This window comes from Pongo abelii, chromosome 19, assembly GCF_028885655.2.
Source record: "Pongo abelii isolate AG06213 chromosome 19, NHGRI_mPonAbe1-v2.0_pri, whole genome shotgun sequence".
Taxonomy (NCBI): domain Eukaryota; kingdom Metazoa; phylum Chordata; class Mammalia; order Primates; family Hominidae; genus Pongo; species Pongo abelii.
In genome coordinates this window covers 65,192,906-65,210,681 of record NC_072004.2, presented here as the reverse complement: position 1 = coordinate 65,210,681, position 17,776 = coordinate 65,192,906, and the positions used below count along the sequence as shown (strand labels likewise).

The window sequence follows — 17,776 nt, the reverse complement described above, 5'->3', positions numbered from 1 at the left end:
TGACGTCCCTGTCACCTCCCCTTTCCGGAGGCCTGGGCCCCGCGGAGGGAGGGCCTTGGCCGAGGAGACTGTGGTGTGGGCCAGGCCTTTCCAAGGAGAGGTATAGGAAACGCCTTCTCTCCTTTGAGATTCTGCCCAGGCTTGGGCCCCACCCAATGTCACGGTCGTGCGAGAGCAAGCCCCAGGCCTCTCCCTCCTCTCTGTTCCCCAGCCCTGAGAGGACTCCCCACTAGCATTCACCATTCTTATCTCTGCATGCTGTCTTTCTAGACTAGACGGTACCCTCCCTGTGGACAAAGATGGTTGTTCTTTTCTTTTCTTTCTTTTTTTTTTTTGAGATGGAGTCTCATTCTGCCGCTCAGGCTGGAGTACAGTGGCGTGATCTTGGCTCACTGCAGCCTCCACTTCCTGGGTTCAAGCAATTCTTCTGCCTCAGTTTCCCAAGTAGCTGGGACTACAGGCTCACGCCACCATGTGCAGCTATTTTTTCTATTTTTATTTTTAGTAGAGATGGGGTTTCACCATGTTGGCCAAGCTGATCTCAAACTCCTGACCTCAGGTGATCTACCCACCTTGACCTCCCAAAGAGTTAGGATTACAGGCATGAGCCACCATGCCCGGCTGGTTATTGGTTCCGATGTACCCAGAACTTAGCACACAGTAGGTGCTCTAAAAAACCTTTGTGGAAAGAAATAGAGGGAACAGGTGCAATGTGAGGTAGGAGTGTGGGTGTGGGGTGTGCATAAGCCACGTCGTGCCCAAGATACTCTTGTGGCACCTCTGTGCCTCCCCATCATGGCTGCTGGGGGCTGGCCGACTTGGGAAATGGTGTCAGCTGTGCTGTCCTGTCAACACCCTAGTGGTTCAGGAGTTCTTAATGTCAGGGTGAACCTGAGGTCAAGGGTCACCCAGAGTGACCTGGTGACCTCCTCCCACGGCTCCTAGAGCAGGTTTGAACCCACCCTGGGGGTGTGAAGAATCCGTGGTTCTCCACCCTGTGACAATGGCAGGGGATGGAGGGGCCCTTTCAAAATGGGGCCAAGCCCAGCCCTCTCTGATCTCTCATTCTGAGTAGCAGGAGAGCTGTGCCTGGTGTCCTTGGGGAAAGGGGAAAGGGGAGAAGGCAGATCACGCCCGAGGCCAGGCCTCTGCTCAGGAGACCCAGCCCAGCCTCTGCTCCCAGTGTCCTGAGTGGAGGAGGCCCGGTGGACAGCAGGCATGTGCCACTGAGCCGCTCCCGCTGGGCCCACCTTCGGTACCGTGGGTTTGGTGAGGGTGGGGCCCCACACCACCCACAGGGAAGAGTGTGAGGGACACAGAGTCAGACAGACAGACACACCAAGAGGAGAGAGAGAAGGCCGCAGATCTGGAGCCAGTTCCAAGGGCCTCTGGGAGGGAGGAGGAGACTTCAAAGCGCTCCCAAACAGCTTATAAACAAGCCAGTGGGTGGGGTGGCCAGCGTGGGCTGGGGGTCGCTTTCTGGAGGGGCTGGAAGCTTGCACGGCGTGTGTGGAGGCCATAGGCCTGGGGTGGGCAGGAGGAGGGCCCAGCCTAACCTCTCTGTGACTCGGTTTCCTTTCCCGCGCTAGGGAGCTCCCTCCTGGGGCTGCCGTGGGGTCAGCAGCGATCGATGTGCAGGTGAAAACGCTGTGTGGGCTCCAGGCCGATCAGATGTTATTTATTATTCTGAGCTGTGTTTTGGTGGGAGACTTGGAAGGGCTGGAGGGAGAGTCAGAGTATTTTGGGCTCCTCTCTTCCCCGATGCTGCTTTGAGAGTTCTCAGAGCAGAACGTCCAGGAATGGGGCCCAGGAAGGAGAAGTCCGTGGCTTGAGACTGGACCAGGTTGGGTGTGGGGGCTTTCTCCATCAGCCCCAGGAGTAGGGGTACGATAGCCAAGCTTCCCCTGCCCTGCCGTGTGCCCCTCTCCTGCCCTCCTCAGCACCCCCCAACCTCTGCTGGGCGCCTCCCCTCCTCCGACCCCCCTCTCATCTCTCTCACGCCCTCTAATGGTCTCTTGGGACTGCCCAGAAATCGGCCTCCTCTCCTTGGATACTTGTCCAGGCCTAATGGGGCTGTGACAGTTTTTCTAAGTCCTGCTTAGAAATGTGTCACTGTCCATGTCCCTTTGTGCTATCAAAGGAGGCTGCGCAAACCGCGTTTGTCCAAGGGCTGTGTGAAGGCCCCCGCGCGGAGCAGCTGGAACACGGGCTGATGAAATTACCGGGAATTCAAAGCAGCCGGCGTCGCCCGCTGTCTGGCTTCATTACGGGGACTGGCCTCGAAGGGAAGTTTATTCCAATAATTTAGAGGATTAGGATCTGACACCCTTCATTAGCGATTTGACATAAGCAGAAAAGACAGATCCTGCAGAATGGCCGCACAACGGGAAGGAACCAGCTCAGGCAGGGAGAAGGCAGCACCCGCCCGGCTGGGAAGGGGAAGGGTCTGGGCGTGGAAGCCAGTGTCCCGTGGCCATTTTACAGTCCTGTGAGATGGCGAGCTGTGTTCCTGAAGGGGAAAGTGGATGTGGGGGAAGGAGTGGCCTGGGCTCAGGCCTCAGTTTCCTTAGCTGTAAAGCGAGATTGCCTTCAGGATCCCTTCCGTCTCTGATGCGTGTGGGGGCCACCCCACCGACTGTCCCTGGGACACAGCAGCTCCTCAAGGCCCTTGTGGTTTGGCCTTGGAAAGGTACCTCTCTTTCGGGGCTCTATGTGCCTCCGCCCCCTACCCCCAGGATCGAGTGACCAACTCGAAAACACTCAGATTGCAGGCTGCTGTGTGGCATTTTAGATACAAGCCATTTGCTGCCAAATGGGGGAGGAATCGCCCCCAGCCCCTGGCAGCTTCTGGCTCTCTTCCCGGCCCCTCCACAAATATAGCCCCTGATGTTTCAAAAATTTCTTGTCCAGTCTGTGAAAACCAGAGTTTGGGCTGTGCCTTGACAGCAGTTCTGACAGATGGATGGGGGAGGGGTGGTTTTAAAAGGCCCCTGCCCACACCCAGCAAGCTGGTGTCCCTGTTTCCCGTACCGTGGTGGGGTAGCTGTGGCTGGTGTCCCTGTTTCCCGTACCGTGGTGGGGTAGCTGTGCGACATGGGCAGGTTGCTTAGCCTCTCTGTGCGTCCTTTCCTCCGATCTGAAATGGAGGTGCAGTTTGTTGTGAGGATTAAATGAGATGATGCGTTCAGAGAAGCCACACGTGTGAAGAGCCCAGTGCATCTGGCAGCTGGTACCACCAGGACTGCTCACTGTGTGCGACCTTGGACAAGTCGCTAGCCCTCTTCGACCACAGACCTTCTCCTTTGGGAAGTGGGGGAGGCCAGACAAGGCTGGCAGTCAGAAGGAGCTCACTGAAGAGCAGCCACTGTGGTAGTCAGCGAAGGCAGCTGGACTCCGGCACAATCCTGAGACACTGTGACCGCGGAGGTTTTCTTGGTGTGTCAAGGAAGAGCGGGGAATGTGATCCGTCCCAGCCGCCGGGGGAGCCAGAGCATATCTGGTATGTGTCTCTGGAATGATTTGGGGAAAATTAACTGAAGTTGGAACTTAAGACGCCAACTGCCCTGGACACAGAGATAGGGAGCTGTCCGTGTGCACACCCCCCACAAAGGGCTGGGGCCGGGGTGGGAGTCAGCTTACAGGGCACAGCGCGGCGCAGGCCCGCCCTGGAATGGCCGTGAACTTGTTGTTTTTCCACGTCATTTGCTCTCAAATGTACTATCAAGCCGGGCGATGCTAACCCGGCGGCTGCAGGTCCCTCCTCGTAACAAGCGATTGTGTGTTCTTTAGAGGTGGCCAAAGAGGAGGAGGGGGCCCGGCCCCAAGGAGGTGGGGGAAAGGGAAACAAGCCCTCCTTCAGAGTGAGCTTGCGTGTCCTGGAGCCAGCTCCCCGCAAAGCACATGCCATTTCTGGCCCTTGAAGGGGTTAAAGGCCTCCTGGAGTCAAAAACAAGCAGGTGTCCCACCGTGCCAGATACGCTGCCTAAACTGCTTCCAGCTTCTTTTTTTTTTTTCCCCCCTTCTGCAATAAGTCTGTGATCAGCCACGGGACAGAGGCGCCAGCAGCCTGCCTGTGACAGGCATCAGGTTAGCTGGCTCCCACTCGGGTGGCGCGCCCAGGATATAAATCCGGGCGCGGGCCCCTGCTGTGGCTCCTCTCCCTGCACACTCAGGAGAGGGAGCTTCCTTCCAAAGACCTTTCTTTTATCTGAAGCCGCACAGCCCGGCAGGCTGTGCTGACTTGGTGCAGGCAGCAGCGGCAGAGCAGCCTGAGCAGGAAACCTGCTGGGGTGGGGAGGGCAGGTGTCTGCAGCCCCTGAGAAGAAGGCCCTGGTGGGCCCCAGACCCTGGCATCGTTTCAGGGGAGGTCTCTAGCAGCCCCAGCCTGCACCATGTGGGCCCTAAGGTGTCACCGGTTCTGGTCTCGCTGGGAGCAGGTGGCAGCGCTGCTGCTGCTGCTGCTACTGCTCGGGGTGCCCCCGCGAAGCCTGGCGCTGCCGCCCATCCGCTATTCCCACGCCGGCATCTGCCCCAACGACATGAATCCCAACCTCTGGGTGGACGCACAGAGCACCTGCAGGCGGGAGTGTGAGACGGACCAGGTGAGTGGGGTCCAGGGACCAGAGATGGACCACGTGAGCCTGTGAGTGATGGGGGTGGGAGCCATGGGGTAGGGACTGTGCGGGAGTGTGAGGAGGACAAGGTGAGTGGGGTCCAGAAGCCACAGTGTGAGGCAGACCAGGTGAGTGGGGTCCAGAAGCGGGAGTGTGAGATGGACCAGGTAAGTGGGGTCCAGAAGCAGCAGTGTGAGATGGACCAGGTGAGTGGGGTCCAGAAGCTGGAGTGTGAGGCGGACCAGGTGAGTGGGGTCCAGAAGCCAGAGATGGACCATGTGAGCCTGTGAGTGATGGGGGTGGGAGCTACAGGATGGGGACCATGCAGGAGTGCCCTGCAGGGCCCAGGAAGGTGAAGGAACACAGGCCCCGTCCACCTGGAGAGAAACAGGGCACCATCCTGTCTATTAACACCGAAGCCTGGAAGGAGAGGTGGGAGCGATGTCCCAGTTCATCAGGGACTGGAACTCGAGGATTCCTCCTTCATGTGTGCTGAGGGCTACTGTGGGCCAGCACCATGCCAGGCACGTCGTGTGTGTTGGCATGACATGTCAGCATGGTGGGCATCAGCAGCCCATTCACAGGTGAGAGAGTGGACACAGAGCCAGGCAGGGAGGGCACAGGTGTCATGGCCAGTGAGGAAACGATGAGCTTGGAACCCACGTCTAACAACAAAGCTTTGGTTGCATCGGACTCCAGGCCACCTCCTCAGGAGTTTGGACCCTGAGCCTGAGAGCAGACCAGGCTGACAGCAGGCCAAGCAGGAGCAGCTCTGAATGGATCTCTGGTGTCCCTGGGAGGAAGGAGACCACGTTTCAGCCTCCCAGCTTCCTCGGTCCTGCCTTCTGCTCTGTATCAGAGGGCACTGCCGCAGGGCAGGGCCAGTTCTCTTCTAGCTCCCGAGTCATTCCTGAGGGCCATTCCTGCCCACCCCCTCTGGGGCAACAGGCTGTGGGACCTGCACCTGCTCCAGGCAGAGCTATTTCCTGCCCAGTCTGGCCAGCTCTGAGGGCAGCACGAAGTCTCCCAGGGCTCCAGATCCAGGCTGGGGCATCCCCAGGGAACATGAGAGCCACTGGTTCCCCCGTAGATGCCTGGTTACCCACAGGAGAGCAGAGGGCTGACCTGGAGAGGGTGGCCTCAACCTCACAGTGCCCAGGGACAATTCTTAGGCCTCCCAAGACAGATGCTCCCAGTGGGCAATGGTGGTGCCAAGTGAAAGGAAGATAAGAAGTCGGGAGGAGTGGTGGCTGCTCCTATCTGGCCAAGGTCACGCCATTGGTTGGCTACATTTGCAGGCACAGGCTGGCCTGATAAACCAGGTAGGGTTTGGGGATGGTGAGACTCTGGTGGATTTTGTGTCTTGGGGAGAAGGCACCTGTGGAGGGCTGGGTATCCAGACAGCCCTTGGGGACATTCTGGCCCCCTTACACAGAAGTGTTCTAAGGACCCCCTCTAGGTTCCCTGTGGCCAGAAATACCTTCCCTCTGGTGCCCAAGGACCCAGCCTTTCATGGACCTCCGGGTCCTGAATGTCTTAGGGAATGGGATGAGGCTCAGGCCAAGGAGAAGGTTCTGCTCCCACTCCCTCTCCTGCTCTCTATTCCCTGCGGGGTCTCTCTTCCCTTAGACCCAGCTCTGAGAGCTGCCCATCCCTGTCCCAAAGCCTCCCCTGGTGTGGCCTGGAAGACTATGCCAAACAAGGGCTGCAAAACAAAGTCCCCATTCTGAGCCGAAAGGGGTAGAACAGTAAACAAGTCAAGCAGGCAGGCTCCATGCAGCCAGGGTGGGGGGATATTTTCCCCCTCTTAGCTGATGTGGAATGTCAAAGAGGCCGAAATAAAAGTTGGAATGACAAGAGGCCAGCCCTAGTGGGGAGTAATTCACAGAGTTACTACCTGGTGGAGGATTAGGAGCGTTGCCTGCCTGCCCAGTGGGTACGATGTGTTATTGTTGAAAACACCACGTGAAATCCTTGTTTGTGTCAGCTCCAGGAGCATGTTGCTAATTTCGAGGAATTAAACTAATGCTTTACGTGGCTCCACAGAATATCAGAGGGGATTACGGCCTGGCAAGTCCTTGCTGACGGCCTTGCTGACCTTTGCCACACAAAGGGACTTTTTTTCTTGTTGCTTTCCCTGTGAAAGGTCCCACATGGAGCTGACACCTGGGCCTGGCACAGCCTGAGGCTCTGAGACCTGGCGTGCGGGGCCCATCATGCCTGCCCTGACTGTTGGCTGTGGATCGATCTGGGCCCTCTCACAGCCTCTGTTCCCTGTGTGTGTCGGTCTCCTTGAGGAGAGGAGAGGTGTGGATCACCTCGGATAAAGTCCCACGGGCATTCCCCTCTTAGCCTCTGATGTGATCTCTTCCAGTCGGCAAGGCATCCTCACTCCCATAGGAAAGAGATGAAAGGCAGGCCTCCTTGTTCAAGCTAGACCTCATTTGTGCTACATGATGCAGGAGAAAAAACGCCATTTCTCGATCCCTTCCACTGGGAGCTTGGAGCCTTGTTCTGCCACTTCCCATCTCTGTTGAACTTGGGCATCACCTCTCGGAGTCGCTGCAGTCTCATCTGTAAAATGGTTGTAGGAAAACTTTTCCTTTTAGAGTCTTTGGCCCACCCCTTCCTACCCTGCTAGCTGAGTGACCTTGGGAAAGTTACTTAGCCTTTCTGTGCCTCAGTCATCATCTGTGGAGTGGAGATAATGGCTGTACCCACCTCTGGCTTGTGATGAGCATAGCAAGCTCACAGATGTCAAAGTTCTTACACGAGGGCCTGGTATGCAGGAGATGCTACGTATGCATTCGTTATTATTTTCAAGTGTTTTGCTCCCACTAGATGGTGAGTACATGTTAGCTCTCCTCCCCACAAACCATGGGGTAGGATAGGGAGCCCCTCCTTTCCTCCTCCTCCCTGTTCAGGACACCCTCTCTGGCTCTTTCAGGAGTGTGAGACCTATGAGAAGTGCTGCCCCAACGTATGTGGGACCAAAAGCTGCGTGGCGGCCCGCTACATGGACGTGAAAGGGAAGAAGGGCCCAGTGGGCATGCCCAAGGAGGCCACGTGTGACCACTTCATGTGTCTGCAGCAGGGCTCTGAGTGTGACATCTGGGACGGCCAGCCCGTGTGTAAGTGCAAAGACCGCTGTGAGAAGGAGCCCAGCTTTACCTGTGCCTCGGACGGCCTCACCTACTATAACCGCTGCTACATGGATGCCGAGGCCTGCTCCAAAGGCATCACGCTGGCTGTTGTAACCTGCCGCTATCACTTCACCTGGCCCAACACCAGCCCCCCGCCACCTGAGACCACCATGCACCCCACCACAGCCTCCCCAGAGACCCCTGAGCTGGACATGGCGGCCCCCGCGCTGCTCAACAACCCTGTGCACCAGTCGGTCACTATGGGTGAGACAGTGAGCTTCCTCTGTGATGTGGTGGGCCGGCCCCGGCCTGAGATCACCTGGGAGAAGCAGTTGGAGGATGGGGAGAACGTGGTCATGCGGCCCAACCATGTGCGTGGCAACGTGGTGGTCACCAACATTGCCCAGCTGGTCATCTATAACGCCCAGCTGCAGGATGCTGGGATCTATACCTGCACGGCCCGGAACGTGGCCGGGGTCCTGAGGGCTGACTTCCCGCTGTCGGTGGTCAGGGGGCATCAGGCTGCAGCCACCTCAGAGAGCAGCCCCAATGGCACGGCTTTCCCGGCGGCCGAGTGCCTGAAGCCCCCAGACAGCGAGGACTGTGGCGAAGAGCAGACCCGCTGGCACTTCGACGCCCAGGCCAACAACTGCCTGACCTTCACCTTTGGCCACTGCCACCGTAACCTCAACCACTTTGAGACCTATGAGGCCTGCATGCTGGCCTGCATGAGTGGGCCGCTGGCCGCGTGCAGCCTGCCCGCCCTGCAGGGGCCCTGCAAAGCCTACGCGCCTCGCTGGGCTTACAACAGCCAGACGGGCCAGTGCCAGTCCTTTGTCTATGGTGGCTGCGAGGGCAATGGCAACAACTTTGAGAGCCGTGAGGCCTGCGAGGAGTCGTGCCCCTTCCCCAGGGGGAACCAGCGCTGTCGGGCCTGCAAGCCTCGGCAGAAGCTCGTTACCAGCTTCTGTCGCAGCGACTTTGTCATCCTGGGCCGAGTCTCTGAGCTGACCGAGGAGCCTGACTCGGGCCGCGCCCTGGTGACTGTGGATGAGGTCCTAAAGGATGAGAAAATGGGCCTCAAGTTCCTGGGCCGGGAGCCGTTGGAGGTCACTCTGCTTCACGTGGACTGGGCATGCCCCTGCCCCAACGTGACCGTGAGCGAGACGCCGCTCATCATCATGGGGGAGGTGGACGGCGGCATGGCCGTGCTGCACCCCGATAGCTTTGTGGGCGCGTCGAGTGCCCGCCGGGTCAGGAAGCTGCGCGAGGTCATGCACAAGAAGACCTGTGACGTCCTCAAGGAGTTTCTTGGCTTGCACTGAAGCCCCCCACCCCTCCCTGCCCCTCCCTGGTCTTCTTCCACCTATCCACCCCAATGCCTCTCAGCAAACTGGGTGAGGTCAGATTAGACAGGCTTGGGACAGCAGGGAAACATCAACCGATGTGTCAGAGAAAAAGCCACAGAGGGTCTCAGATCAGCGTCTGTTCTTTGGGTTCAATAAGGGGTTCATATCCTTTTTAGCTGAGGGGGACAAAAGGAGAAGTCAGTGGACACACGGAAGTTATTCGTGACCACCAGCTCGCTCAGACATTCTCCTCCCCTCACTGGCCCCACACCCCTGGGTCTCCCAGCCACCCTCCCCTAGCCAGTCTCCCAGCAAGGGTTTAAGAGATGGCCGCTGTGTGCTGGTCACAGGAACAGTTGAATGGATTGGCTTGCAAAGGGGGTAGGTGGGGAGAGATAGGAGGGCCCAGGGACTCATGGGACACCTTTCCCACAGCCTCCTCGATTGCCATGAGCAGAGGCCACTTGGGGTTAGGGGCATGGGCAGTAGCAAGCTGGAGGCAGAGTCCAGCCCAGCACATGACTTGCCCTGAATGGAAGCTGCTGGAACAGGTGCCTTTGGGTGGTGGTCAGCTTGCCTCTGACGCCACCACGGCACCAGCAGAATACATATTTCTTCTCCTTGGCTGCATTGGTTTGTCGATCTAGTTCAGTTCAACTCAGTGGATGTTCTCTGAATGCTTACTGGGTGCCAGGACCACAGAGAGATGTTAGTCACTGCCCAGCTCTTAGAGCCCCAACACAGATGTCCTCATCCCAGGGCCCCCAGACGCACCCCTCTGCTGGACTCACAACTGTCTGGAGTTTCTATCTGATGGATGGTGTGCTTTCATATGCCACTGGTTTCCTTGGACATAGAGCAGACAAAAGCCCCGGGATCTGTTTGGTAGCAGGAGAAATGCAGGAAGATGAAAAAGCAGGCAGGGAAGGGGATAGTAATGGACTGAGAGAGGAGGGAGGTGGCTGGAGAAGGAAAAGGAACATTGCTCGATGCTCCCATCTGGTGGCAGCCTCGGGAGCCCACGGGAACCTGGAAGGAGGCTGTCTGTGAGACCTGGGCAAAGGATGGGGCAGCTCGTCGGTGATTTTTTGTGTTTCCAGACTTTCTGTGTGATCCTGGCCCTCCGGCCGCTAGAGAGAGGATTGGGAAACCCCACTGTCAGCTCTGCATCTGCCCCCACTACCCTCCTCTGCCCTATTCTGTCCCTGCCCCTCCAAGCTGAAGAAGGTCCTTGTGGGGCGTCCTCATTTCTTCCTCAAATATAAGGAGGAAGATACCAATTAAAAGCTCATAGTATCAATGGCCCTTCTTGTGTGATTCGTTTGGGTTATGGTGGGGGAGGGAGGGAGGTGGGTAGTGTCATTTGCTTTGGTGACCTTACAAGAGGGAAGTCTGGCCAGTGGGAGCATCTTTGGGGGATGGAGAGACGCTGGTAATATTTGGGCCCCTTTTGCAGCTCCAAGGCCCCTTAACTGATGCTCAGCTCAGCTCTGTGAGTTAAGCTGAGGTCAGAGAGGTGAGGTGACTTGCCAAGAACACAAAGGCAGGAAGGGGTGGGGACCAGCCCAGGTGTTCTGATCTGTAATCTGCTCTCACCCCAGCGTGACGGCACAGTCGGTCAGGTGCAGTGTCCAGACCCTTCCACCAATGGTATCAAGTTCAGAGGCGAGAAGGTGGAGGAGATCGGAACGGAGCAGGCAAGGACAGCTGCCAGCTGTGACTCACTAGGGGGCCTCTAGGTGAGGCCTGGTCCCAGGAAGACTGTTTCAAGGCCCTAGGTATGCTCACGGCGTGGGGCTTGGTTCCCAGAATGGGGACAGCTGTGCCTTTGGCCCCAGGGAGGCCCACAGCAGCTCCCCAGCTCTGGAGACGTGTTCAGCCATGGCACACCCCACAGCCTGTTTGTCCCCAAGAGACACCACTCCCCTGCATACTTGCGTGTGTTTTCCTGGGCCCCAACCCAAAAGAAGAATCCAGGCCCAGCCTAGCCTGGCCCAGCCCATCTTATCTGCAATAAGGGTGCGAGGAGGAGGTCGGGAGCAGGAAGAACAGAAGCAGAGGATCCAGGGTTTCTCAAGTTGACATCGGGAGAACACTGAGCACAAAACTTAGCCACCAAAGTGGTGTGGGCAGCAGCCACGGGCCCCCACCCTGCTCGGGTCAGGTCACCAAGGAGGGTTAGGATGGTCTCACCCTGTCCTCAGAGGCCCAGGGACATTCTGTGCACCTGCTTCCAGCTCGAGCTCTAGCACGTTACCAGGCAAGCTGTGGGGGCAATTGTCCACATGCCAGCACCTGTCACCTCTCTTTTCAACCCCATTTGCACAGATATGGGACCTAAACCCTGCGGCTGGGCCGGGACAGCAGGGCCCCCAGCCGCACATCTGCTTCCCTGATGAAGGTGTGAGGTTCAGGAAAATCCCATTGTGGGGCTCCCTGTCACCAGACCACTGCCCACATACAGCCCCAGACCTGGGGTCCCTGTCACACTCCAGCCCCACCTGGCAGAGCGAGAAAACTCAGCCCGTGAAGTCGGATTTGCCTAGGTCTGAATCTGGGCTCTGCTGCTTACCTGCGATCTCTCTGAGTCTCTGTTTCCTCATTTGTAAAACAGGGGGTAGTAAGATCACTCTACAAGGGGCTCGGGAGCTGGGGCCTATTAACCGGGTACAACTGGAAAGCCCAGGAAGGAGGACCTGGCGCCGAGTGGCTGCCCCCTGCCCCCTCCCAACCTTGGCAGTTCTCGGCTCGGAACAGACCCCAGAACCGAAAGCCCTCCCCTCGCGTTTCTGGGTCTTGGGCTTTGCGGTTTCAAATGTTTTATTCTGTTGCTCACAGAGTATATCCAAACTGAGCACCCACTATAGACTGATTTGGGGTTAAGAAAATATGGGCACTTAGGGAATGGGTGGTTTCGAACCTATTATAACTTCTGACCTACTACCTGGCATTCATTTTCTATCCTTGAAACCAAGCGGGGGTCCTTTCTTTCCATTACCCTAGGCCTTATACAAAGCCTGGCATCTAGCAGGAGCTCAGGAAAGGGTGGATGGAGCTCCCAGGGCCTGGTTGCCAGCTAGTCTCGGGAGGTTGCTTTGCTCAGTCAAATTGAGGAGATTTGGCCCCAGCCTAGGTCCTGGGACATAATGAAATTGAGGCCCCTTTATCCAGGCTAGACTCGCCTGTCTCCTGTCTGCCCTGGATACTCACTCCTCACCTTCCTGCACCCACTTGGCTCTCTCCTTCCTGTTCTGACCCTCAGTTTGCCTCTTCAGAGGCCTATTCCCGAGTGGCCTGTCTCCAGATCAGCCCCCAGGGCCTCTGGGGCAGGGCAGCTTGGCTTTTTCCACCCTCCGCCTCCCCCAGCACCTCCAGCCTGCTAGGACATTCTGCTCCATTGTCTAGCTAGCCGCTCCGTAGTCTGATGTCACCCCCCGGACAGTGGGGCTGGAGAGCAGGGATGGGGTGGACCCTGACTAGGGAAGGGGGAGAATAAGTCCACAGCATCGGTGATTGCCTTAGGCCCTGGGGAACTCCCTCTGTCCCCTTGTCCTGTTGTAAAACAGCAGCCTGTGTGCGCAGTCCTATGTGCCAGGTACCAGCTCTTGTAAGCTCCACTGCAACTGGAGGAGACAGAAGGCTATTTTGTAGGTAGGAAAACTAAGGCTAGAGGGGATAAGAAACTTGCCCCAAATCGGGTGAGTGGCAGAGCCAAGACTTGAATCCTGCCAGTCTGACTTCAGAGTTTTTGTTTTGTTTTGTTTTTGAGATGGAGTCTCACTCTGTCACCCAGGCTGGAGTGCAGTGGTGTGATGTCGGCTCACTGCTACCTTCGCCTCCCGGGTTCGAGCGATTCTCGTGCCTCAGCCTCCCTGAGTAGCGGGATTACAGGCATGTGCCACCATGCCTGGCTAATTTTTGTATTTTTAGTAGAGACAGAGTTTTGTCATGTTGGTCAGGCTGGTTTCGAACTCCTGACCTCAGGTGATCCGCCTGCCTCGCCTCCCAAAGTGCTGAGATTACAGGTGTGAGCCACTGCGCCCAGCCCAGAGCTCTTAATGCTCATGTTATGTTGTTTCCCCTAGTGTGCAACACATACACGCAAACACACACACACCCCGCTCTGGGCTGGGCAGTGTGGCGTCCTCTCAGGACCCCGAATATCTCTAAAGAGACTGCCTCCCATCAGCACACACATACAACTCAGGGCTGTTTACAACCTCATCCTGGGACAAGTATTTCTATCACACACACAAGCAGTCCTGGCCTAGATTCATCAGCCTTCTGCCTACTCATCCTTCAAGACTCAGCTCCTTGGGGAAGCCTCTGCTGTCCCCTGGCTGTGTGAGCACTCCTCTCTGAGTCCCTCTCCCTCTGTGTTTGTGCTGATCCAGATCAGAATCATTGCCTAGGGCCTCCAGGACACTGTGGGCCCAGCTCTCAGAGCTCATGGCGGGGCTTGCTGGGTGAAACAGAGGGTCCTGGGACCAGGGGCCACGCAGCGCTGCTGCACTGAACAACCACAAGCCTAGAAGAGGCCTCTCTGGGGTCCTCCCTCTTTTTCCCAGCTCCACCTCCTGTTACCTCCTCTTCCTCCTCTTCCTCTCACCTCTCTGAGGAGTCTGAAGCTTCCCTCCTACTCTGGAGAATTTGTGATTAATGCAGGTGGGATGGGTGGCAGGGTTCCTGGGCCCTATTCTTGGCTGTGGCCTCATTCTGGAATGTGCCCTGAGGTCAGGTGACACTCCTCACTCAGGCTGTGACAGGAGGAAGGAAGAGTAAACCTCCAGCTGGCATCTCCTGAGGGAGAGGGCAGGGTGGGCAGGTGGGCAAGCCCCTCACCCCTCTCCTGCCTGCCTCCCAGGCTCCTGAGGCCCTTGACCCATTTCAGGGTCACGTTGGAGTCCCTGCAGTCCCGTCCCAAATTACCCCGGGACACGGAACTCCACTAGGTCTCCAGCAATACTCTGGCCACCCTCAACCCCACTCGGATGAGGGAAGCAGAACCCAGCCCAACATAGACTAGCCTCTCCCGGAGGTGGGGCCTCTTCCCAGGTGTCTGTCAGGGGCAAAGGGGGCACTTGTGTGCTTTCGGCCCTTTTCAGGCCTTGAGGACACTGCCAGAGACCCGACAGGAGGAGGTGGACCCATCCTGATAACTTGTTTTCTGTTTTGGTGTGAGGGATGCATCCAATTCTGCCCATAGTCTAAGTGAGAGCAGAGGACGGTGATTTTATCTCCTTTCTGTGTGGGTAGCCTGGAAGCGAGGAGGGGCCTGGGGTTTTCTCAAGGACCCTGGACAGGGGAGAAGCACAGTGCCAGGAGTGGGGTGGACATGAGAATGCTAACCCCTGCGCCAGGCACTTTACGTGGACAGCCCGGTTGAATCCTCCCAACCCTCTGAAGGCACCATATTATTTTACTCTTTCACCACTTGGCAGATCACACTCTAAGCTGCAACCTTCAGGAGGGCAAAGACCGTGCTTTGTTCACCTATACACCAAACACAAGCCTGACCATGTTCGTTAAGTGTTTGTTGAATGAATGAATGAATAGGGCAAGCCCTATAGGCTTTATGGAGGAAAAGAGGCCCTCATAGGTGCTATTTTACAGATGCTGAATCGGAGACTCTAAATGTTTAAAGGACCCAAGGCTATAGGGTCATTAAATGAAAGAGCCAAGATTCAAAGCCAAGTCTGTCCGAATTTGGCACCTGTAATCTTATCACGATATTACATATGTATTTTAACCATCGCAGTTAAAGGCTGAGGACCCCAAATGGCAGTTCCCCTTCTAAACACCCATAACCACCACTTCCAACTGGTCCTTGACCTCTGGGAGTACCAAGGGTTTATAGAAATTTTATAAAGCCATACCCTCCAATACTGTTAGTACTGAATTCATGTAAATGAATTTAAATTAAATAAAAACATAAAATTCAGTTCCTCAGTTACGCTAGTTATGGATCAAGTGGCATGTTTCATGTGGCTGGTAGCTGCCATATTGGACAACACAGACAGAATATTTCCAACATTACAGGAAATTCTATTGCACACCCCTGTTACAAAGGATTGACACGAAATTCTCTTCACTCCCGTTGTCTCATGACCCTGATCTCAGCCTCAGTATGCCCTCATCTTTTCTCCTGAAAGGCTTATACATCTTTTCTCTTTTCTCTTTTCTCTTTTTTTTTTTTTTTTTTTGAGACGGAGTTTCACTCTCTCACCCAGGCTGGAGTGCAATGGTGCAATCTCGGCTCACTGCAACCTCTACCTCCTGGGTTCAAGTGATTCTCCTGTCTCAGCCTCCCAAGTAGCTGGGATTACAGGCGCCCACCATCACACCCGGCTAATCTTCATATTTTTAGTAGAGATGGGGTTTCGCCATTTTGACCAGGCTGGTCTCGAACTCCTGACCTAAGTGATCCGCCTGCCTCGGCCTCCCAAAGTGCTGGGATTACAGGTATAAGCCACCGTGCTCAGCCAGGTTTATACATCTTCATGCAAATAAAGTTCTTGATGGCCTCCCTCAATACCCCAGAGTTCCCAAAGAGGGACACAAATAAGTGCACACACACACGCAGCCCAACAGTCATGACACGCAGGTGAAGATGAGTTCTCCAAACTTTTAGCTGAATATGGTAGGTAGGTCTCCAAACTTTTAGCTGCTGATAGGAAGGAGACAGTGGGAATGAGAGGCTAAGTCCTCCCATGGCACAGCACAGTGCTCATGACAGCTGCTGCCTCCCAGGAATCAGTCTGCCACCAGGCCAGTTATTCAGCAGCTCTTCAGAGACGCCTATGCTGCAGCTGTCATCTTGTTTCTTGCATGGAAGTGCTGACTAACAGTCTAATAATTATTTTGTTAGTGGTCATTGCTGCTATAAGTGTGCTGCATAAGCATTTAAAAAGAGGGCCCAGGGGGCTCTGTTCTGCAGGATGGGGGTGGTTAAAGACGTCAAGAACAAGGCCTACTTTAAGAGATACACGTGAAATTTAGAAGATGACAAGAGGGTAAAACTGATTACTATCTTTGGAAACACTTGGTGATATAGGATAAAAACAAGTACAACATGTCCAAATACAGGAAAAGTCATGTAACTAAGAGAGATATCATTTGTCAGATTACTTATGCTCACATAGAAGGGGATATGATAGTCTGTACAGCTTATGCACATGAACTGCCAAAATGCAATGTGAAGGTTGGCCTGACAGATGACGCTGCAGCATGTTGTACCAGCCTGTGCTGGCCCGCAGGCTTCTCAATAGGTTCGGCATGGACGAGATCTATGATGGCCAAGAGAAGGCGACCAGAGATGAATTATAATGTGGAAAGCATTGATGGTCAGCCCGGTGCCTTCACCTGCTATTTGGATGCAGGCTTTGCCAGAACTACTATTGGCAATAAAGTTTTTGGGGCCCTGAAGGGAGCTGTGGATGGAGGCTTGTCTATCCCTCACAGTACCAAATGATTCCCTGTTTATGATTCTGAAGGCAAGGAATTTAATGCAGAAGTGCATCAGAAGTACATCATAGGTCAGAATGTTGCAGATTGGATGCATCACCTAATGGAAGAAAATAGAGATGCTTACAAGAAAGAGTTATCTCAATACATAAAGAACAGTGTAACTACAGACATGGTGGAGGAGATGTGTAAGGAAGCTCATGATGCTATACAAGAGAATCTAGCTGTGTTAGTCTATTCTTGCACTGCTATAAAGAAATGCTCGAGACTGGACAATTTATGAAGAAAAGAGGTTTAATTGGCAGTCTATGCAGGAAACATAGCAGCTTCTGCTTCTGGGGAGGCCTCAGAAAACTCATAATCATGGAAGAAGGCAAAGGGGAAACAGGCACGTCTTACATGGCCAGAGCAGGAGGAAGAGAGAGAGGGGGAAGTGCTACATACTTTTAAACATCCAGAGCTCCCAATGACTTCCTCACTCACTATCACGAGAACAGCACCGAGGGGTGGTGCTAAACCATTCATGAGAAACCACCCCCATGATCCAGTCATCTCCCACCAGGCCTCTCCTCTAACACTGGGGATTAAAATTTGACATGCAATTTGGTGGGGACACAGATGCAAACCATGTCACCAGTCCATGAGAAGAAGCCTGAGAAAGAAGCTAAAAGGAGGAGATACAACCATCCCCAAATGTCCCTTGCCCAGAAGAAAGATTGGGTAGCTCCAAAGAAGGCAAGCTTGTTTTTTCTGAGCCCTGTCTTACAAGAGCAGAGGAGCAGACTGCTGAGGGCTAAACCAAACAACAATTTTCTTTCTTTCTTTTTTTTTTTTTGAGATAGAGTCTTGCTCTGTCACCCAGGCTAGAGGTCAGTGGTGCAATCTTGGCTCAGGGCAACCTCCACCTCCCAGGTTCAAGCAATTCTCCTGCCTCAGCCTCCCCAGTAGCTGGGATTACAGGCACACCCCACCACACCAGGCTAATTTTTGTATTTTTAGTAGAGACGGGGTTTCACCATGTTGGCCAGACTGTTCTCGAATGCCTGGCCTCAGTTGATCCACCTGCCTTAGCCTCCCAAAGTGCTGAAATTATAGGCGTGAGACACCACGCCCGGCCCTAGACAACAATTTTCTATGAGGATTTTTCAGATAAAGACAATCAACATATTAAGCAATAAATAAATAGATAAGTAAATAAAGGACCAGA

At 55.0% G+C, this 17,776-nt stretch overlaps 1 protein-coding gene across 2 annotated transcripts; it reads left to right on the top strand.

Annotated features, from left to right (window-relative positions):
• Window positions 1–2,404: 2,404 nt before the first annotated feature.
• Window positions 2,405–10,410, top strand: WFIKKN2 (WAP, follistatin/kazal, immunoglobulin, kunitz and netrin domain containing 2). Of its 2 annotated transcripts, none has more exons than XM_024235208.3 (2): window positions 2,405–3,499; window positions 7,561–10,397. In XM_024235208.3, the coding sequence occupies exon 2, from the start codon at window positions 7,630–7,632 to the stop codon at window positions 9,079–9,081; it is 1,452 nt and encodes a 483-aa protein (XP_024090976.1). In that variant the 5' UTR covers window positions 2,405–3,499; window positions 7,561–7,629; the 3' UTR covers window positions 9,082–10,397. The 2 variants fall into 2 exon arrangements, with proteins under 2 accessions (XP_024090976.1, XP_024090975.1); XM_024235207.3 differs by lacking the exon at window positions 2,405–3,499 and adding an exon at window positions 4,049–4,601 and having other exon boundaries at window positions 7,561–10,410.
• Window positions 10,411–17,776: the final 7,366 nt, after the last annotated feature.

Coding starts and splice junctions, on each gene's coding strand:
- WFIKKN2 (XM_024235207.3), top strand. CDS start 4,392: ATGTGGGCCCTAAGGTGTCACCGGTTCTGGTCTCGCTGGGAGCAGGTG. Junction 4,602..7,560: donor GGGAGTGTGAGACGGACCAG/GTGAGTGGGGTC, acceptor TGGCTCTTTCAG/GAGTGTGAGACCTATGAGAA.